Genomic DNA, 23,147 nt, shown 5'->3' with positions numbered 1-23,147 from the left:
AAGACCATCTACCAACCATACATTATTAATTGAGGTAGAGGAATTACCAATAGTTCCTGTACCTATGATCTTGCCTGACTGGTTGCCCCCAAATTTCACACTTCCTCCCTCTTTCATTGTTAGGCTGAGGAACATGGACTTGTCTCCTGTCATGTGTCTTGAGCAACCGCTGTCTAGGTACCATGATCTTTGCTTTGGCACTGCTCTTAGACATACCTCGTTTTCATCTTCTGAGTCTGAATCTGATCCAGCTTCTGAAGTTGCTGTTGCTACCAACCCAACAGCTACCTTTGCATCTTCATCAGCTTCCTCTTTATCAGATCCAGATTCACTACCCAAATCATCCCAGGTTGCCATTAAACTCTGCTTAATCTGCTTCTTGAGTTTGCTTGGTTTAAATGTAGACCTCTTTGACTTGTCCTTTGACTTTTCTCTTTGAAGATCAGGGCATTCAGCAATGAAGTGTCCAGGCTTCTTACAGTTGAAGCATCCCTTCTGATCTTCTTTCTTTGAGCTTCTGGAGTTACCCCTTTTGGAGAGAAACTTTCTGTTCTTCTTGGCCAGATATTGAAGTCTGTTTGAGAGCATGGCCATTTCAGCAGCATCTGGTTCAGAATCTGAACTTGACTGTTCTTCCTCTTCAGATTCAACTACTTTGAGAGCTTTTGATGACTTGCCTTTGGATGGAAGAGCTATTGATTTACTCTTCTTAGTAGACTCATGTTCATTAAGACTTAACTCATGAACTTTGAGAGAACTAACAAGATCTTCGACACTTAAAGTGTTTAAATCTTTAGCTTCCTCAATGGCAGTCACTTTTGGTCTCCATCTGGCAGGTAAGCTTCTGAGTATCTTGCTTACATGATCAGAAGCAACATAGCTCTTCTTTAGAATCTGTAGCCCAGAAACTAAGGTTTGAAACCTTGAGTACATCTCCTCAATAGTTTCATCATCCTTCATCTTGAATAACTCATACTGATGTACAAGCAGGAGAGCCTTTGCTTCTTTGACCTTCTTGCTCCCTTCATAATTTGAACAGAGAGAAGCAAACATAGCTTTAGCAGTGGATTTGTCACTCATCTTCATATACTCTGCTTTGGGTATGGCAGTGACAAGGGCTCCTCTGATAATATGATGCTTCTTGTAAAGTTTCCTCAGTTCTGGAGTATGTTTCTTTCTATCCACAGCAGCTCCTTCTTCATCAAGGACTAAATCACCAACACCATCTTCCAGAATATCCCATAATTCTTCATCCAGGCTCATGATGTAACTGTAAAAGTTGGTCTTCCACCAAGAGAACTCTTCAGCATCTCCATTGATTTTTGGAACTTTTCCAACACTGGTTTTCTTACTATCACTATAATCATGTGAGACATGTTTATAGCTAGTATCACTAGGACCAGTAGGAGGAGGAGTAGACATGTTTTTCTCAGATCTTTGACTGTTGCACGGTTAAGTGATACACAACAGACCAAGGCTCTAGATACCAATTGAAGGTGAGAAAAACACAAGAAGGGGGGTTGAATTGTGTTTTGAAAAATTCTTCGTTTCTCCTAAAAACTGAACACACTGATCAGAAGCTAGGTGAGACAGCTTCTGAAGTGATAATCAGAATCTAAATGCAGCGGAATAAAACAGAGAGAGAGAAGAAGAACGACACAAAGCAATTATAGTGGTTCCTTCCACAATCCGGAAGTAGTCCAGTCCCCCTTGCACTTCCAAGGAGATTTCACTATGAGTAATATCTGATTACAAATGCTCAAGCACACAAGCAAGAGACTTCCTTTGCTCAAGCACACAAGCTAGAGACTTCCTTTGCTCAAGAACACAATCAAGAGACTTCCTGCTCAAGCACAACTGCAAGAGACTTCCTAACTAAACAAAATTACACAGAAAATTTTTTAAGGTTGAACACTTGATATACAATCAGAGGTGCTCACAATACAAATCAGATACAGACTCAATGAACTTAAGAATTTCTAAGATATGACTTTGAGACACAGAAATTCTAAGTGAATGCAGAACAATTTCAGCAGAGGTTTGGTACTTGTGAAAATCTTGTGAGTCTTTCGTTTAGCGTTCTTGCATTACCAATTCTCTAGGTCTTCACTCCTTTATATAGAGGTGTGAAAGAGACGTTATGAAATTGCCAGCACACCAAAGAGTCGTTAGTGAAGCTTGATCTTTCACCAATGATCTTTTGCCTGATTTGGTTGTTGTCCTATGAAGAACCAATTTGAAATCCATTCCTTATCCAAAGGAACATATATGCAGGCGAGACCGTATTCTGGAGCTGTTTTCTTGTCTTGAAGCGTGGACACAAAACAGAGTAGTGGAGAACGTGGTTGTACAATTCGTACAAAGTACAATGTCAACGCTTTCGTCCAAAATGCAAGCACAAGCCTTCAAACACCTTTGAAATGACCGTTGCAAAATTCCACTAATCCTTTGTTTGTGTTTTCGAATCCAATGGACAGCTTTTGCATTGATAATTCTTCAATTCTTGAATCTTTTGCAAATCCAGTTGAGATTCAGCTTCTGGTGAAATAGCTTCTGATGAGGCAGCTTCTGATGATGCAGCTTCTGATGATGTGGCTTCTGGACCTCTTGTCTTCAGAAGCACTATTCTTCAGGAGCAGCTTTACTTCAGGGGCGCTATTTCTTCAGGAGCAGCTTGACTTCAGGAGCGCTTTGCCTTCAGAATCATCTAAGCTTCATTTTCTTTTGCTCTTTATTTGCTCATTCGGAACCAATGATGATGTGACTTTATAATTATGGTCCTGTACACTTGAACAAATATTAGCTAGTCCAATTTACAATTTTTAATACCTTGTTATCATCAAAACTCTTTAAGGTTCATTGTTAAACACATTTTGTTCCAACAAAATGCTCATTATCATTTTTCCTAAAAATAATCATATAATATACAACAATATAATTTCCACTAAACGGTCTTTATTACTTTTCTAAAAATAATGAAATTGAATATGTCATCATATTTTTACACCTATTCCTTTTTTTAAAAATGATATTGCATAAGTTTGTACTACATACAAATTTGCTTCTTTTTTTTTTCTTCATGCTACTAACAAAGTTCGGTTTTCTTATACAATAAAGGATCAAGCTGCACTAACTTACACAAGTTAAGAGATCAATTTGACTTATATTAAAATTAAGGAACCAAACTGAGATTTTAAAATAAGTTTATGGGCTAAATTGACCAATTTTAAAGGGACTAAATTGAACTTTAAAATTAGTTACAGGGCCAAAGTGACATTTAAGCCAAAGAAAAAAATTAACAATATGGAAAAATCATATAATTATAGAAATAGTAATAACAACAACATTTAAAAGGAGAATTGAATGATGTTATTAGCATTAATATTTGCTATCATGTTTTTTTTTTTAAATATGGTAACATGTCTTTGATTTTTTTATTATAAGTTAATACTAAATTACTAATGGTAGCATTACAAAGGAAGGTAGACTCAATTGGTAAAGAATTGACTTAATTGCAAGGTAATTGATTTAACTTATGGTGCCTGCGCAAGGACTTCTTTAGTGAATGATTTACAAGTACCTCTCTTAATGCTCTTTGAGCCATGAGATTTGTTCTGACCCTGATGAGCTTCCGAACCCTAACTCATCTAAACATTTTATCATTTTTTTTAAATTGTAAATTTAAAAAAAAAAATTAAAAATGAAAAATCTCAACTTTTTGATTCAAAATGAAAGCCTAAATTTTAACATGTTCTAAAAGAAAAAAGATTAATTGAAAACATTTTTTAGGAAAGAATATTCAATAAAATGGAAAAATCATATGTTATAGAAATAATAATAACAAAGTTTTGAAGAAGAATCGAATGTTACCCAAAATTAATTGAGCTAACCGATAATTTTTATAAATTCCAATTTTACTGATTTTCTACAAAGTCTGTATTGCAAAATTTTTTAAAGTACGTTGTGTCATTTTAGCAGCATAATGCATGTAAATGTCTTTTAATAACAATTTTTTTAATGCATTTATGTCTAATTTTTTAAATAAAAATGTACATGGGATAACTCTTTAATGATCATTGCACTAACGATTTTTGCGGTATAATATTTAACGAAGTTAATAAAATAAAATAAAAAATCACAATGAATTTATTTTTAATAAAAAAATATGTCGACAAATGTTGATTTTGTGAAAGGTATGAAATATGATTTCATCTATCTTCAATGATACTAGCAGTGTTCAAAATTCAGAACCTCTAAATCTAAAGTTTGTCTTTTTACTACTAGACTAAACCCTGAGAGTTTGAAAATCACAATTAACTAGACTAAATCGTGAGAGTTTATCATAATGCCGGGATTTCCAATGGAGCCTACATCGGGTTGGGTAATCATGTTAGGCCAATAGCAATCACGCAAGTTAATTTGACACTACATCCTAACGCGGAACCTTAAAGCCCTACACATATGGGTCATCTCATTTATATGTTGATCAAATTCTACTCTTTCTTCCAATATGTAGAACGTTAACTCACACTTCATACATTAACGTATTTTAATTAAGTGTGTGATTTTATGCATTCGTAATTATGTGACGTAGCCATAAAAAGTAAAATAGAGACACAAACATGTTCAAAAATGTGGGTTAGTGGTGATTTCATTAGAAGCAAAATGAATACGAAAAAGGACATTGAATATGAGAGAAATGATAAGAGAAAAAGATATGTAATGTGTTTTTTGTCATGAGTTGGAACCTCTAAATCAAAAGTTTGTCTTTTTACCACTAGATTAAACCCTTAGAGTCGGAAAATCGTGATGAACTAGAAAATGCATTTTTAATTCAAAGTAATCATTATAAATAGCATATTCATTATACACAAACCATCTCTCATCTTGGTTTTTTACTGAAAACAATTTGTTGGTTTAATTGTTATTGATTTTTGGAATTACACGATCAAACACATTTTTTCAAAAGTTGTTGGTAATTTTATGAGTTTCTTGAAAGGGTTGAGAATTTCTCGATAATTAATTTACCAAAACATTAGACTCAATTAAAAACACACCACATCATTTGAAAACCTATAATAAACATGTATGTTGTCAACTTAGCATAACATAAAATTGCTTTTCCAAGGTTAAATCCTACCAAAGACAAAAAAAATAAAAGAATTTGAAATAATACAAGTTGAATGAAATAAATGGTATGAAAGAGAGCAACATGGAAAACTTAAATTTAATATTTGGGTTAATTAAGTAAATGGTCCCTATAAATATTCAGAATTTCATTTGTAGTCCCTGTAAATGGTCCCTATAAATATTCAGAATTTCATTTTTAGTCCCTATAAAATAAAATCGCATTTTTTAGTCTCTTCGTCAGCAATATTAGTCCCTGTAAAATTTTCCATCAACATTTTTAGTCTCTGTAAAAATTTTACGTCACCATTTTCGGTCCCTAAAATGCTAAAGGAAAATGTCACAGAGACTAAAAAGTGTGATTTTATTTTGTAGGGACTAAAAACAAAATTCTGAATATTTATAGGGACCATTTACTTAATTAACCCTTAATATTTTCCAGAAGAAGAATTAGACTAAACCAAAAAACGTCACATCATTTTAAATTTTTCAATAAGCATGTATTTTATCAACTTAGCATAATACATCTGCATTTGTCTAATGTAAAATCCCATCAAATGCCAAAAGTAAATGAATTTGAAAAAAAAAATTAAGGTTGAATAAAAAATATAGCATTAAAGCGAATGACATCTAATAACTAAAATTTAAGATAAAAAAAATCAAACAAATGACATTCAAAACCTAAAAAATTAGTTTATCATAATGTTAGGCCTTCCAATAGAGTCTGCATTAGGTTGGATAATCATGTTATGTCAATAGCAACCAAACAAGTTAGATTGACACTACGTCATCACAAAAAACTTAAGGCACTAGGTAAATGGGTCATCTCATTTCTATCTTGATCAAAATCTACTCTTTCATCCAATATGTAGAATGTTAACTCACACTTGAAAATGTTACCATAGTTTAACCAACTGTGTGATTACATGTGTTCTTAATTATGTGACATAGTCATGAAAAGTAAAATAGAGACACAACATGTTCAAAAATTTGGGTTGATGATGATTTCGTGGATGTATGTTTATGTTCCTTTCTTTCACAAGAAGAGATAAAGAAAATTAGAAGAAAGAAAATGAATACAAGAAAGGACATTCGATATGAGAGAAATGATAAGCGAAAAAAATATGCAATGAATAATACGAGTTGTGAATAATACGAGTTATCCATAAGAGAATAGTGAATAATACGAGTTGTCGTTAATTTTATAGATTTGTTGAAGGAATTGAGGAATCTTGAGTAATTATTTTACCAACAAATTAAACTTAATTAAAAAAAACTCAATATCATTTTAAAATGTTCAATAAGCATGTATTTTGTAAACTCAACATAACACATCTGCATTTTTCCATTGTTACATCCCACCAAATACCAAAATTCAAGGAATTTAAAATAATAGAGGTTGAATAAAAATATAGCATGAAAATGATTTTAACATAAGAGAAATGATAAAGCGAAAAAATAAGGAGTTTGTGCTTTGTCTACGAGAGTATACGGAATATATTGAGTTGTTGGGGGACTACCGGGGATCCAAAAACTAAAAAAAAAAAAAATTCATCATAATTTTGGAACTACCGGGGAATCCACACTGCGTATGATTCCCACAGTAGACTAGAAACCACACGAGTGAGATTGATAGAACATCCTTACAAAAAAAATCTTATAGCATCAAGTATATGAGTCTTTTTACTGTTACCTTCTTTGAGATCTACTATTACATCCAATATAGAACTTTAAGGAATTAGCTAAGTATATGGGTATATCATTTAAATGTTCTTTTAAATTTACTCCTGCGTTCATGCAAAAATTTAACTCACACTTTACACATTAACACCTCTTCCCCAAGTATGAGACTCTTTGCATCTGTGATCTACCACCTTGAATCACTCCCGCTTTCCACACAAAGTTGAATCGAATAGAGAGGAACCACACAAATAAGAACGATACCACATTTTCACCCAATATTTTAAGGCTCTAAGTGTATGAATTTTTTCACTTATATGTTGTTCAACCTTCAATCTTCTACTCAATGTTAGACTATAACTTACATTTGATACATCACAATATTATCTCCCTCAAATGTGAAGAAATTCTAGCCCGTGCCTGGCACGGGTATCCATACTAGTGAGATATATATTACCATACTCGAAGTCAGTTGAGCTTGAAAATATACCTATTGAAGTGTGAAAAAGTCTTGGAGAAATTTCATCCTCAAACCCGACCCCGCCCCAAACCTAAAGTTTTCCCCAAACCTAAACCTACTACGAGAAATTAATATCCACCATTTTTTATTAATCTAATCCATTTGAGGTAGAAATACACCCGACCCCATATTTGATATCAAACAGACGTCTCCATAAGATAATGAGTCAATTCAAACAAGGGTAATGATTACAATGATTAAAATTTCAAAAATATCTCATAGTAGGGATAATATTTAGAGACTGTTACATATCAATATATTTCTACATTCGGTACGGGTTCGAGGTGGGTATCTATATCTCTATTACCCGCTCCGTACCCATATTTTGAAATAGGGAAAAATCCAAACTCAGTCAAATGGGAAAACCGTCATATCGATATGAGTTCAGTCGGGTATCCGCGTGTACAAGTTTTATTGCCATGCCTAAGTTCCATATGCCAATCATAATAAGAACATGGACTATCATAGATCTTATCCAAAAACCATTTCCAAAAGGTGAATTTGAGAATAGTAAATATAAGTTTTTTTTTTTAAATGTCAATGTAATATATTCTTGGTTCAAATATTGTTATGTTGGAGAGCTGAAGCAATTGCCTTTTTTTTTTTTTAAGGACAAGTGGTAGTAATTATTTGTTAGATTAATATTTATTCATTTGTTTGAATTTGACCCTAATAACTCGAACTCCTTATTCCTTAACTCAAACCGTTTGAACTACTCAACCCCCGGAACAATTGATTAGTTTGGATAAAGATACTAATTTAAAATAAAATGTAGTTGTAAACTACATATATATTTTATATTTGTAAAAACAAATATCTTAATACAACTATATAATATTTTTTACAAAAACTACACAATATTACAAGTTACTTTAAATTTATGCTGATCTATATATCAAATAACTTAAATATTCACTAACGTTGTATAAATTAATTTTGAATTTAAAATAATATTTTATTAAAGTTTAATAAGTACGTTGATTCCTTGAGTAAAAATTTATAAGTACGTTAATTCCCCGTGCTTAGCACGGGCATCATACTAGTTATTTTAATAGAGGAGGGGGTGTCCTCGTGAGCTTAGCTCAGCTGGTTGGGACAATGAATAAAATATGTAAGGTCGATGGTTCAAACCCTGACCACTACAAAAAAAAATAGAGGAGGGGGAGATATCACCGAATCCAATCTCATTATGGATAGTAATATCCAGTTTTGTAGTTTTCATTTAACAAACTCTCATGTGAGTTTATTTGAAGGCAAGCGAGTGAGCTTACCTATAAATTTGCTAAGACAACTACATCCTTACCTAGTTTCCGTATTTTTTTTTTTTGTAGTTTTCATTTAACAAACTCTCATGTGAGTTTATTTGAAGGCAAGTGAGTGAGCTTACCTATAAATTTGCTAAGACAACTACATCCTTACCTAGTTTCCGTATTTTTTTTTACTAAGCTTTAGTATTTTGATGAAACTCCAACATTTATCTCTGATATGATTAATAATGAAATGATATAAGTATATGATTAATAATGAAATGATATAAGTATCTTTTTCTAAAAAAAATAACCAAATGGCTTTGCTCTTTTTTTTTTCCTAAAAAAATTCTTTGCTCTTTGCGTTAAGAACAATCTCTTCAATAAATTAATTCACCAAAACAAAATCTCTTCGATACATTAATTAGTGACAATGAACATGCTAATTAGTAATAATTGATTAAAAATTAAAATACCGTGGGCGAGAAAACAGGGAAATTATTTCCAGATTTGGATTCTATTATAATTTTCAATGTTTACCATTTATCATTAAGATAAAGACCAGCCCAAACTTCACCGTTAAGATTTCCATAATTTTGTTATTATTATTGCCAATGTAGAATTCTTCGGTAATTATAAATAAACTAATTTCGTATGCACATTTCAGGATTACACACATAAATATATTCTCCCCCTAAAAAAAAAGTATATATTCTCAATTGAGTAAAGTCATCAAATAGACTACATGAGGTTGGCTATAATCAATCCATTAAGATATGATTTGCACAATAAATCAATGTTTATAACATAATTTCCATGTCTCTTCCAAAATATTATAATAGTTACCAACATATACGGGGTATACAAATCTCTACTTACCACTTCCGAAAAAATAACACGTAAAAAAGAAAATATTTGAAATTTTATATACTAGAGTATCACACAATCATATAATATTGATTCTTAAATGAAGATCAATTAGTTCCTATATTAACTCAATCATATTATTTAAACAAAAAAAAAAAAAACAAAATTTGAGTCTAATCTCCTTCAACAATCGAAATTTGCGACCTATATCAATGGTCGAAATTCGAATCCACTTCATCAAATCAATCAATTTTAATATACAAATCAAAATTTAATTACCTTCCATTTTTTGTAACCAACATTTAATTACCTTCCTTCTCCTTCAAAAATTTTAATTACCTTCCTAATTTTCTTATTAGACGGTCGAGATTTGCAAATATCATCAAGATGACCATAAGAAATAAGTTAAGTTTTTTTTTTTTTTGAGGTAAGGAATAAGTTATGTTATGAATGAAAAAAAAAGTGTATTATAAAATGAGAAGAAGGTAACAATAAATAAAAACCAATAAATAGAATTAAATCATATATCGTTTTCAACCATAATAAGGGAGGTTGCAAGTGAATGAGAAAGAGCCAAACCTCAAAAACAATAACGGTTGTAGATTCTGACCTTTCACTTGTGTAAGCTTAGAAAAACAAAGACAATTTAAGGCTTAGTTTGGATGTTTCAGTTTTTGGTTTGCCAAATTTGGTACTACCCTTAATCATAGGGATCCTCAAGACAAATATTTAATCCTAGTCGTCCAAATTATTCCTTTTCCCTTTTTACCCTTTTTCTCTTTATTTTATTTTATTAAATATTTGTAACAAAAAACCCTTATTTTCATGCATGGAATTCTCCTCTAACTACAACACCACACCAACAAGAGAGAGATCATAGCCTATCCAATACCACCATTAGCATCAACCCTTTTCTTCAAAATTTTTATTTTTTTCCATTGCTAACCCATTAAATTCGGTTGCTTTGGAAACTGAAAATTTTGAAGGGTTCTTTCTTCTTTTTTTTTGTTCCTTTTTTCGTGGGTCTAATCTTTTGTACTTCACAAGAACTGTCACATCTTAACCCTTTTTGATTCTCTTCTGATCATCATCATAATCACATCACTTCTTTATAAAGCAAGAACTTTTTGTGATCTATTTTTCTCAACTCGATCATGGAATTTGCTTAGTCTTTTGAAGAAATTTTGAGGTAAGTGTCATAGTTTGATCACTGATCTTGTTTTTTGTTTTGTTTTGTTATTGGTTTTAGAATCTTTAGATTTATTATTATAATGGAGGAGAGAGTTTGTAAGTTTTGTTTGAAAAGGTTTCCTTGTGGAAAATCTCTTGGTGGTCACATTAGGACTCATAATATGAGTGAAAATTCACTTCAATCTAATGAAGAGAAAAGAATGAATGCTAATGCTAGTGTTAATGCTATGTTTAAGTTTGATGAGGGAAGAAAGAGAAAGAGATTGGATTTAGGGTCTAGTGGTAATGGTGATGATGGTAACCTTATTTATGGTCTTAGAGAGAATCCCAAGAAAACAACTAGGTTTGTGCACTCCAATGCTGCTGCTACTGTTCAGATGGAGAAATTCTGTAAAGAATGTGGAAAAGGTTTTCCATCATTGAAAGCACTGTGTGGTCACATGGCTTGTCACTCTGAGAAAGATAAGGGAGCCAATCGGATTGAAAGTGTGTCTGGTGTCCGTGAAAAGCAGAAATTGGTTATGGATAGTCAGTCTGATACCGAGGCTTCGGTTCAGACTGATTCAAGGAGATCAAGGAGAATGAAGTTCAAGAATCTTAGCGGCGGGGATAATAAGTCTTCGTCTTCGCTTCATTGGGGGAATTGTTCTTCTTCGGTATCGGAGGTTGAGCAGGAGCAGGAAGATGTTGCTAGGTGTTTGATGCTGCTGTCTAGAGATTCTACTTATAAGGGTCGTTTTCCTTTGGTGACAGAGTCTTCTGATAACAATTCAGTTGTTGTTGAAGAAAAATCGCCTTCTGTTGATACCAAGTTTGCTGTTATGAATCGTGGTAAGAACATTGTTGGTGCTAAAAACAATGGTTTTGAGCTTGGTGAGAAGAAGTTGAACAAAGACGGGAAGATGAAATCGGTCGAAATTGGTTATGTTTCTGATAATTCTGATTCTGGATACTTCACATATGGTCCTAAAAAAGTAGAATCAGATGATTCAAGTGATGGTTTTTTCAGGAATGATGCTAAGTCTTCAAAAGTTGGATACTTTTCTAGTTTTGAGAATCATGGTTTTGAATCAAGCAAGATAATAAGCAGAGGAAGAAACAGAAACTGTGCTGAATTCAAAAAACTTGCTTTGGATGATTCAAGGAAGAGGCAAAATATAGTTGAAAATTCTATCAAGAAAACAAAAAATGTTTACACAAATGATGAAGTGTATGAAAGTTTGAAGATAGATAGAGAGAGTTATTCTGAAGATTCAGCTTATGAGAGTGATGAAAATAGCTCAGAAAGTGATTCTTATCCTGCTCCAAAGGCACAAAACAATAGGAACATGAATGGAAAAACTAATAAGAAGTCAAGTTGCAAAGGAAAGAAGAAAATGAAGTCAAAGAAAAGCAAAGAACATGAGTGTCCAATTTGTAACAAGATTTTCAAGTCAGGACAAGCTTTAGGGGGTCACAAAAGGTCCCATTTTATTGGAGGAAATGATGACAACACTCTTGTGATTAGACCAGCTGGTGCTGCTCATGCTGCTGCTCCTGCACCTCCTGCTGTTGCTGCTGCTGCTGCTGCTAATCCATCTTTATTTGATCTTAATCTACCTGCTCCTGATGATGAATAAAGGTTTTGGTTTTGGATCATTTTGAAGCATGTTTTTTGTTGAGGTATGAAAAAGGTTTTGTCTTTATCCCATATATGCTGAAAGCAATGACAGTGTACAGACAAGTGGGTAAATTGGTTGGTACTTTTTTTTATGGTTTCTTAAGGCTTTTTTAGATTCATTATTTGGTAGGAGTAATTTGTTTCTTTTCATGTTCTTGAAGCATGATGACAAATTTACTAGTTTTTCAATTAAGTTCTATTTCCCTTTTTCAAGTAAAACCATACATTTCGATTTATATTCCTATGGTGCATAAGTGCATATGTTGGGTTCACCCATCACTTGCTCTAATGAAATTTTGTCTTTTAATGTTGGGGTGTTCCAATTCTTCATTTTTTGGGTGATTAATATTATGGATCAAAATTCAACTGTAATGTATCAATGAAAGTGATATGTCAAGTTCATATGTCACTTAGTACTTGTTTTGTATCATAGTGAGTTTGATAAAATCGTGATGAACCATCGTGATTTTACAAAATTAAAGTTTGTAACTTTGACAAAAAAAGTTATTGGTGCCACCATAGTACCTACCGTCACATTGAACATATGAACTAATGCACTTAGTTCATGCTATGTATTGGTTCATACTAAGTATTGATGAAAATTTTCAACTCTTTTGTTTCTTTTAAATATCAAGGATCTGAGAGCAAAACCTCAATAATCACAATTCAATACCTTAGTGAGTATGGTTAACTTACTTATTTATTTATTATTTTTTTAACAAATTATTTATTTATTTATTTATGATAATCATGTGTTTACATTATAGTTTAATTCATACCAATTCCACTAAATAATGTGTAGTCTGAGTCTCATATAAATTTGGTGAAACACAAATTTTATTTAGTTAAATAATGTGTACGTGTTAGAAGTTGTGTAGCCTAGAATTTTTGTTACATAGTAGCATTTCAAATTGAACCAGTGGGGTCCAATTCTAAGTTCCTCTTTGCAATTTGTAACTTGTCTTTTGGTTGGTGTGATAATAAAACAAGGATACTAGCTTCTTTCTCTCTCTCCCCAAATGTGATCAAATTTTACTTTTCAGTTACGTGTAGCTCATAGAATGCTATTAAAATGGTTAAAAAAATTGACCTTGGAGGTGGAAGATGGAAGTGTTCCAAAGGTTGAAATAAAGGTCACGATATTGTTAAAGATTTATCTAATTTTTTTCTTTTGTTGCTATAATTTTTTTTAGTATGCTAACATGTGCTTTTAGCGCTTTGTTTAAGCATTTAAAATTAATAATTTTTACTTTAAAAATTGTGTAATTATGATTTTTTTACATATATTTGATTTTATTTAAAGACAAACTTTTCTTTTAAAAATTCCTTAAACAATACCCTTAAGACGCTTGTTAACAAACAATACCCTTAATAACTCTGGTGTTTGTAAAATAATTAATTACTATGGTCAACCCGTTATATCCCATGAAAAGTGAGCTAGAATGCAAGTTCACATTAGTCCTATTCCTTAGATAAAGGTTGTTAAAATCTTAAGTTAAGTCATGAAGTCATAGGATTCTATGAGTCATGGTATCAACTTCGAGTTAACTTGACTACATATTTGGTAAACGGATAAATTCATAGGAAACATTCAACAATTTTTTTTTCATCACATTTTTAACATTTAGCTCATTTTTTAATTGATTTTGTTCATGTCAATTTTTTTCTTTAATTGTCATGAGATTTTTATACATTTCTTGTATTATATAAATACATGTATCATGTATATATTATTTTAATATAAGATAAAATGTAGGAGTTTACGAGTCAATTCCCATAGAAAAAAACCATTTGCTTAAACATAGACAAAACCATTTGCTTAAACAGTTGATTAAGACAACCTTGCCTTTGGCTTCGAAAAAGATCAAGTGGTTGTTAGAGGATTATTCTTGTGGTTGAAGATTTGACGAAGAAGTGATTATTAGTCTGTAGAAGTTTGAGGTAACAAGCTTCTTTAATATTATTATTTATATTATTGAAAATATAATTTGTGGGTTGAGGTGGTTGTAAGGTAGCCTACCAATTAAGGTAGCAATGCTTATAATTGCTCCACATATACTTTTCAACATATATAGATCTTAATAGTAGCATGACAATTTGTACGAATTTTTCTTTCTTCATGCCAAATCCCACATATTTTGTTGCCTATAAATATTACTCTTGGTCCCATGTGGGCTCGTTCAGGTAGAATGCACAAGTACTCAAGAAGAATCAAACCCTAATATCAACATGATTTTATGCTCATATGAGATGTGGAATTATTGCAAGGGGAAAGAATAACACAAGGAGTGCCTTAATTTGTGCAAATAAATTGATGACTATTACTATTAGGCCATGAAGAATTTATATTGTCAATGTTAAAATTTCATTGGTGGATTGATGTTGGAATTTGTTTTCTCCTTTTCCATAAACTTGGATATCCAATTAAATTATGAAAAAGAATATAAAGTTGACAAAACTTTCGTATGAATTTCTAATATGTTTCTACTCACATCCATTGTCATATATATGTCGATGTAATTGGAAATGTTAAAGCCATAAAAGTCATGGACTTGGAACTTCAAGTAAATATAATTAATTGTACTCTAATACACATTTTTTTCAATCTGCCGACTTATTATTATAGGAAAATTCTTTGTCAAATTGCCACTCCAAAGCAAAACCAATGGTATAACCCATCACAAGTGACTAAGTAGGCTCCACAATACCATATCCACCATTTAGTAGTATTCGATAAACCTTAGTAATTTAGTATTACCCATTAATGTTTGCATTTATATACAGTTGACATAATTTCTTGTAGTGTTTGAAGTAACTATTTTTTATTTTTTTTTATAACCAATTTGAAGTAACTTACTACTAGTATTATTTTTTTCGTTTCAAATAGAAAAAACCCTTAAGAAACTCATTATGGGTCCAATAAAATTGTCTCAAAATTATCTTTCAATAATCGTTTTTTTTTTCTTCTTCCTGCAGGACAATTGCTTCAGCATGCGACTATCTCCATGCCATGTAGCGCCGTTGGTGATGATCAACTTTGCACCTCTCCTCTACGCATGATAGCAAAACTCGTATCCCGTGATATCCGTCCAAATCCATCTTGTTTTAAAGGGTTTTCTTCGCTTTAATTGAGTTTGGATGTTGGTTTCAGTTCTTTCCGATCTCAAAACACGGGTATGAGATGGGTAACGGGGATATAGGTACCCACCTTGAATCCATACCCAAATCAGTCCCTGAATGTTTGATAATTATCATGTTATAAAAATTGTCATTGATGTTTAAAAAAGTAACTAAATCATTCAGTCAAGGAAATGTTAAAGTGGGCCAATATTGCTAGATAATGCTTACAACATTGACAACGAGACTAGAAAAAGCTTATTTTTGTATTAATAAAAGTGATTCACTACGAGTACGGAGATGGGCCGGAGATTCTTGGGGGCAGAGATGAGATTCAATTTCTCATCCTCTTTGAATTTGGATAGGGCAACTAATAAATATATGAGGATTGGGGACAAGTACGGAGAAAGTAAAATACGTCCCCACTCTGCCCTGTTGTCAATCCAAATACAACGTACCTTTTTAAAAGCTAAAGAAGAGAACGAAGACAAATAGTGTGCCTTCGGTTTTGGTTTTTCTAATTGGACAAATGGCGAATTAAGAGCCACTTGATTCGTTGGAATATATGACTGAGATTTTGCGTAAGTCTTATGACTTACACCGGATGTCAATGGATCATGACTCATATATCTATATATATAAAGATAACATATTTTAATCTCAAGTGTTCTAAGTTATTTCTCTCCAATTTTCTCACTCTAAATTGTCACTATCTTCTCTAATGCTAATGCATGAGAACAAGTGCAATATTTTTTCTTCCTATAAACTACTATTAAAATAAGTGCTTTTGATTTCTTCTAAAGTATCATAGAGGAGATTTGCTAGGATAATCTCTTGTGTTGTCTCTCTTCTCTTTCAACTTATCTTGCTTGCTCTGTTTTGTTTAAACACTTAATAAAATTATCAGAAAAAACCAACACAATTCAACCTTCCTTTTTTGTGTTTTTTCTCATCTTCATAATACATGATGGAACAAGTAGAAGTGATACCTAGGGATGAAATTGAAATTTAACTAATTTCTATAAAAACTGCCAGTCTGGGAAAATCTGTTAGGCAAGTCAGGCTCGCCTAGTGAACTTGATAGAACCAAAAAAAAGAAAACTTAAATCAGTTCATAAAATTCACATGTTTTGTCACCGCTTGTTTCATGGCTCCAATTGATGAAATGTGTTTCCATTCCCGAGTTGAACACCACGCACACCCTCCCTCCGGTCACAAATATAAGCAAAAATTCATATTTTAGATTCATTCAATAAATAATGTATGTTGTCTGCAATAAAGACCACATACATCATTTATTGAATTAATCTAAAACATAGATTTTTCCTTATATTTGTGACCGGATGGTGTATGTCAGAATATTATAACTTAAATTATTTTATATAAAACAATGATGTCGACGCTGCTATTTTCCATGACTTATGCGAGCAACAAGACAAACAAATACATCTACTCGTTTCTTGGTTGAACACTTCTAAATCTTACTTGTTTTTTTTTTTTTTTTTTAGGAATCTAAATCTTACTTGTTAAGCTATCAATAACTCACATTTAAACATTTTATTTGTTGGTCGTTGTTGTTTTTTTTTTTGTGATGGTCGGGGTTTGAACCCTAGACCTTACATATTTTATGCGTTGTCCCTACTAACTGAGTTAACCTCACGAGGACTATTGGTCGTTATTGTTAGCATGCAGATACTAGCCCCAAAATATCAAAAATCTCACAATTACTCTATTTCTCACCTCTTTCTCTCTTCTCATTAACTATTACCTTCTTCTCTCTTTACATTTTCTCTTGATATATGTGATAGGTTAGTGATATAATAAAAATATATGAAGAGAAAATGTGGTGTTAAATTAATGTTTGAAAATAAATTATGTACAAATATTATTATTTTTGCCATTAAAAAAATAATATCATTGTATTTATTTTAGGGGTACAAATATCATTATTGTTCTTTTAAATATAAACTAGGCTACTTGACCAACAAAATATCAAGAATCATATTTGAACACCCATTATTTCTATCTGAAATGATATTTGTACAACCATTTTTTGATAACTTTTGTAACAAATTTCTCTCGCATAGTCACATTATGTTTTTACTTTTTCTCTCTATTGATTTGTTTTTGTGCCCCTACCTCATTTTCTTTGTAAATTATAGTTGTCTCATAACTTGTCATTGAAATGGTTTTTCAAATAACACAACTCTATTTCTATAAAGTCATTCGACACCTTTTTTTTTCCTCTGTAACTCTTATAATCACATTATTAATAGGGTTAAATATGTTTTTGATCTCTATAAATATATCAACTTTTCGTTTTAGTCCCTCTAAAAAAATTCTTCAACTTTTAGTCCTTATAAATATCTCGATAAATATATCAAGTTTTCAATCACTACTTTTGGTCTCTATTTTTATTTTTGTATATTTTAATGAAATTATGCAGAAATGTGTAAAATATTGTAAAAATCTCTAAAAAAAAATTAGAATTTTTTAACAAATCATAAATTAAATATGAATTTTTTACAGCTGAAAATATAAAAATTTGTACTTAAAAATATATATTATAAATCTAATTTTTTTTTGGAAAGTTTTTTATAATATTATAAATTTTTATGTAAAATTTAATTCAAAAAATATGAATTCTACATATGAGTTTACTTTAAAGGAGGGACCAAAAGTGAAAATGGAAAACTTTTGAGGGACTAAAAGTTAAAGAAAATTTTAAAGAGACTAAAATGAAAAGTTGACATATTTATAGTGAGCAAAAACATATTTAACCCTTATTAATATACCATATTTATTACACCACTCTCTCCCTCTCTTCTCTTGTTCTCACAATTACCTTCTATGTGAATGTTAATATTCACTTTTGAACACTTTCTCTAACACTCACTTTTTGGATCAATGTATGTCCTACCACTTTGTATAAATTCTATTTCCAAAGTATAGATACACAATAATTTAAATCAATAAAAAAAAATGAATATTAAAAAGAATTTAAAAAAAAGTGTTGATAGCATTACCATTATTCCTTTAAATATCTAAAGTCAAATAGATTTGGGTGGTGAACTCAAACCAAAACCTCAAACTCAAAACCCAAATGCATGCATGGTTCGATTTCAAACACTCACAAACAAGCAACAATGTCTCAATCTCCTAAACTCCCTTCATTCCATCACCAAACTCCATCAACTCCAAGCACAAATCCACCTCAACTCTCTTCACAACGACACTCACATTCTCTCACAACTCGTTTACTTCTTCTCCCTCTCCCCCTTCAAAAACCTCTCCCATGCACGTAAACTCGTTTTCCATTTCTCCAACAACCCATCACCCATTTCATGGAATATTCTCATCAGAGGTTATGCATCAAGCGATTCTCCAATTGAATCCATCTGGGTATTTAAGAAAATGCGAGAAAATGGTGTTAAACCTAATAAACTTACTTACCCTTTTATTTTCAAGTCTTGTGCTATGGCTTTAGTTTTATGTGAAGGAAAACAGGTTCATGCTGATCTTTTCAAGTTTGGTTTGGATTCTGATGTTTATGTTTGTAATAATATGATTCATTTTTACGGTTGTTGTAAGAAAATTGTTTATGCAAGAAAGGTGTTTGATGAAATGTGTGTGAGAACGATTGTTTCGTGGAACTCAGTTATGACGGCTTGTGTTGAGAATGTTTGGTTAAGTGATGCAATTGGGTATTTTTTCAAGATGAGGGATTGTGGGTTTGAACCGGACGAGACTAGTATGGTTTTGTTGTTGTCTGTTTGTGCTGAGTTAGGTTATTTAAGCCTTGGAAGATGGGTTCATTCTCAATTGATTTTGAGAGGGATGGTTTTGAGTGTTCACTTAGGTACTGCTCTTGTTGACATGTATGGTAAATCGGGTGCATTAGGTTATGCTAGGGTTGTTTTCGAGAGAATGGAAAAGAGAAATGTGTGGACTTGGAGTGCTATGATAATGGGGTTAGCACAACATGGTTTTGCTGAAGAAGCTCTTGTATTGTTCAACATGATGAATGACAAAAAAAGTAATAATATTTCCCCTAATTATGTTACATATCTTGGTGTTCTTTGTGCCTGCAGCCATGCTGGGATGGTTGATGAGGGTTTCCGATATTTTCGCGATATGGAATTTGTTCATGGGATCAAACCTATGATGGTGCATTATGGAGCCATGGTTGATGTATTGGGTCGTGCTGGCCATCTTGGAGAAGCTTATAAGTTTATACAGAGTATGCCTTTTGCGCCTGACCCGATTGTGTGGAGGACATTGTTAAGTGCGTGTACAGTTCATGATGTTTGTGATCGTACCGGGATAGGGGATAAAGTAAGGAAAAGGTTGCTTGAAATGGAGCCAAAGAGAGGAGGGAATTTAGTTATTGTTGCTAACATGTATGCTGAAGTAGGAAATTGGGAGAAAGCAGCGAATGTGAGGAGGGTAATGAGAGATGGACGGTTGAAGAAAATGGCTGGAGAGAGTTGTGTTGATTTGGGTGGTTCCATGTATAGGTTCTTTGCTGGGCATGATTCTCGCCCGGATTTGATGCCTGTCTATGATCTGCTAGATGGATTGAACCTGCACTTGAAGATGGTTCACTAGTTTCTTTTGTAGAAGTTACTTTTAGTGAGTTTTACCATGTGCTGAACTTGAAATTTTGAAATTGGAATAGGACAAATGATGATAGGTTATTTTTCTTACATTTTTAAGTCACCATTTTTACCACTTATTTGTATATTGTTTTGTGGGAATTTAGCATATAGCAGGTATGTTTTACGGCTATTTCTCATATGCTTACACCATGATCTATGTTTTTTACAAAATTGGTTTAATTTCAATTTCAATGATGAATCTTCAGGCAATGATGGCATATTAATTAGGTTCTTCCAAATTACTCAGTTACTTCTGTTAGCAATAACTAGAATCTTTTTCTTTTTTGTGTTTGTAATGTCTGTTATACAATTCCATTATTGAATTAAATTTGAAAATTATCTGCTAAGTCAAATTAAGGAATAACCAAGTTGTTTTCTTGAAATGCACCCTTTTTCTGCGTCAGAAACCAATGTCCTATTTCAACTTTCAGTGGTTGAAGTGTTGAGCATAATTTAAGCTCATCACAAATATCAGTAAGGGCTTCTCTCCAAGGGAAGTTCCATAATTTCATATGATGCGTAATTTTGATCATAATTATATTTGTTGGCCATAAAAAAAGTAATTGTTGTTATTAAGTGAATATGAGAGCAAGCAAATACTTTGTGAACTCAATTCATTCTCCAGAAATACCCAAGTCAAATCAATTCCACTGATGATTTTAATATCTTTCTGTGATGAAGAAACAAAAACTTTGTTTATTAGTCCATTCTCCAAACAATCCTCACTTCTACTTCAATTTCTTCCAAGTGTGTTTGCTTTTCGCCTGGAAACTCAATTGATCTCAGCGTTTCAAAACAATCAAAGAAAATCAAACTAAAGCAACTTGAGCAAGTGGAACATTGCAGATCCTTCATGAATGAAAAATAAGACAGGAGAACAAAAAAATGTAAAATTGCACATCCGGTCCTTTAAATTGATCTTTTTCTTCTGAATTGGTCTTTTACGTTTTTTCCCCGCATTGCTTTTTAAGTCTCAAAACGCGCACATCGTGATTTTTTTAAAATACTTGTCCCATTCGTGTAAATTCTCAATTTTAAAAAAATTCAATGGAGCGAATCATAAGAACTTTAAGACAATTTTGTGATGAAGTTTGAATCAATTCAAACTTCCAGAGGCTAGGATTTGAATTGTATCATAAAAACTCAGATGAAAATTGATACGAATCAAAGAACATTGATACATATCAACTAGGCCAAAACCTTGGACAGAGGGTTCAATTGAATCGTATCAAGGATTAAAGGAAAAACTTTGAATCGTATCAAAATGATACGAATAAGGATGTGTTTGAATTGTATCATATATCATTAAACAACAAGGAAGGAACTTGATGACATGATTGATCCGAATCACAATAATGTTGAATTGTATAAATTGACTCAAAAACTAGTTTTACCAAGACTTGACTCACAAGAAACTCCTAAACACAATTTTAACACATGACACTAATGTAGAGACCCCAAGATCATGAATTGACTAGGGTGCCTTCACAATTGAGCTAATTAAACATAAAATGTAAACAACATCTAAAATAAAACAACATCAAAACCTAAACTAAGGAATAACTACATCGATTAGCTTCACGATAAATATGCTTCATCCCACACTTCCATTCAGATCGCTCCATGAGAGACAATGCTTAAAGAAGAAGAGGAAGTAAATGAAGATTATGAGTTACCTCCAAATTGGTACACTAGCGGCTAAAAAAAAAAATGAAGATTATGAGTCTTCCGAGCGACGATCATGTTAACTACAACAACAGAATCCATCTCAATAAGAAAATTAAAGAAACCCAATCTACTCGCTATTCCCAAACCATGAACCAGGCCCTAAATCTCGGCCAAAACAAAGGTATATCCACCAAGGTTGCAAGAAAAACCACTAACATAAATTCCTTTAGAATCCCTAATGAGACCCCGACATGCTTAAAGCCATGTACTACTAAAGAGGAGGCTGCCACTTCACATTGATCTCATTCTTCCTTTGTTCGACAGGGCGATGGAGGAACATATGGTAATGAACAGAGTGAAGATAACTTTGAATATTACTCAAAAATTGCTCAGAATCAAGGGAAGTTCCTGAGAAAACAAGTTGGTTTCTATCTTTCCACAACAAATTAGTCATGATATAAAAGAGAGTAGGCCAGTGCCAATGATTAGTACTAGTTGAGGATAATTGAAGGTTGAAATTCACCTACTATGATAATCCAAGACTAAAGAAAGCATTCCAATTATCGTCACCCATAGTGATAATTTTTCCCATAAATTTTTAACTACTTAACAATCTCTCAAGACGTGCATTATGGTCTCAGGGGCTTGCATACATCTCAGACAAATGTCATAATCCGTTATTCCACGATGTTTCCTTTTGTCATTAGTATGGACAACTTCAAAAGGAATGTTTGGATTCTAGGAGGCCCTTTCCACTTCCGGAGGAGCTTGAACTTTGGAGAATGGTTCAAGACAGAGTTAGCATCCAACAAAGACTAATAAGTTGATTTTATAGAGAAGTACCCATCATTTGAAAATCTCCAAATGGTAAAGTACTCATTACCAGAAGTAGGGGGCTTAATACTAGCAAGTTTGGAGCAAATATAAGGGGGAAGGATTTAATTAAATAAATTCCAGTTCCGACCATTAGAAGAAGAAAAACCATAAATTGTGAAGTTACGAGACTATTGAGGGATAAACTCAACCATATTTGATAACTGACCAATTCCTGGAGTCCAGTTGTCATGCCAAAATCTAACAGATTGGCCATTACGAAAGTTATCTGTTTGCATGCAGAAAAGTAAGCAGCGGTTAAGACTTTTCGAATCCCCCCTATATATTTTGTTGGAATTAAATAATATTCATGTCGCGTTTAGTTATCATAAGTAGACTATACAAGTGATTAGGCCATTGGGACGTTCTAACCTAGTCGGTTGTCAAGTTGTACTTGCTGATCACACGGTGATCATCATGTGTAGGGTCTATACTATCTCAGTTGATTTAGGTCTAGCCCTCCGATGGTTAACTGCATCTGCTGATCGCACGATGATCCTTACGTGCAGGGTCTTGCTAATTCAAAGGTAATTGAAACA

The 23,147-nt window shown here is 32.4% G+C and overlaps 2 protein-coding genes across 2 annotated transcripts; both read left to right on the top strand.

The window, feature by feature from the left end:
- Positions 1-9,887: 9,887 nt before the first annotated feature.
- Positions 9,888-12,599, top strand: LOC146921749 (C2H2-like zinc finger protein). The gene has a single exon (XM_085715043.1). The coding sequence runs from the start codon at positions 10,713-10,715 to the stop codon at positions 12,249-12,251; it is 1,539 nt and encodes a 512-aa protein (XP_085571169.1). The 5' UTR covers positions 9,888-10,712; the 3' UTR covers positions 12,252-12,599.
- Positions 12,600-18,475: 5,876 nt separating this feature from the next.
- LOC146921748 (Pentatricopeptide repeat (PPR) superfamily protein) lies at positions 18,476-20,277 on the top strand. The gene has a single exon (XM_085715042.1). It carries the CDS (start codon positions 18,521-18,523, stop codon positions 20,015-20,017), a length of 1,497 nt encoding a protein of 498 aa, XP_085571168.1. The 5' UTR covers positions 18,476-18,520; the 3' UTR covers positions 20,018-20,277.
- Positions 20,278-23,147: the final 2,870 nt, after the last annotated feature.

This window comes from Medicago sativa, chromosome 5 (genome assembly GCF_051527215.1).
Source record: "Medicago sativa cultivar Bolivia chromosome 5, Bolivia_mono, whole genome shotgun sequence".
NCBI classification, from domain to species: Eukaryota; Viridiplantae; Streptophyta; class Magnoliopsida; order Fabales; family Fabaceae; genus Medicago; species Medicago sativa.
The sequence above is the reverse complement of the archived record's forward strand: the minus strand, read 5'-3'. Positions and strand labels throughout refer to the sequence as shown.

What these genes read in the sequence shown, in the direction of transcription:
- LOC146921749 (XM_085715043.1), top strand. Translation starts at nt 10,713, where the DNA reads ATGGAGGAGAGAGTTTGTAAGTTTTGTTTGAAAAGGTTTCCTTGTGGA.
- LOC146921748 (XM_085715042.1), top strand. Translation starts at nt 18,521, where the DNA reads ATGGTTCGATTTCAAACACTCACAAACAAGCAACAATGTCTCAATCTC.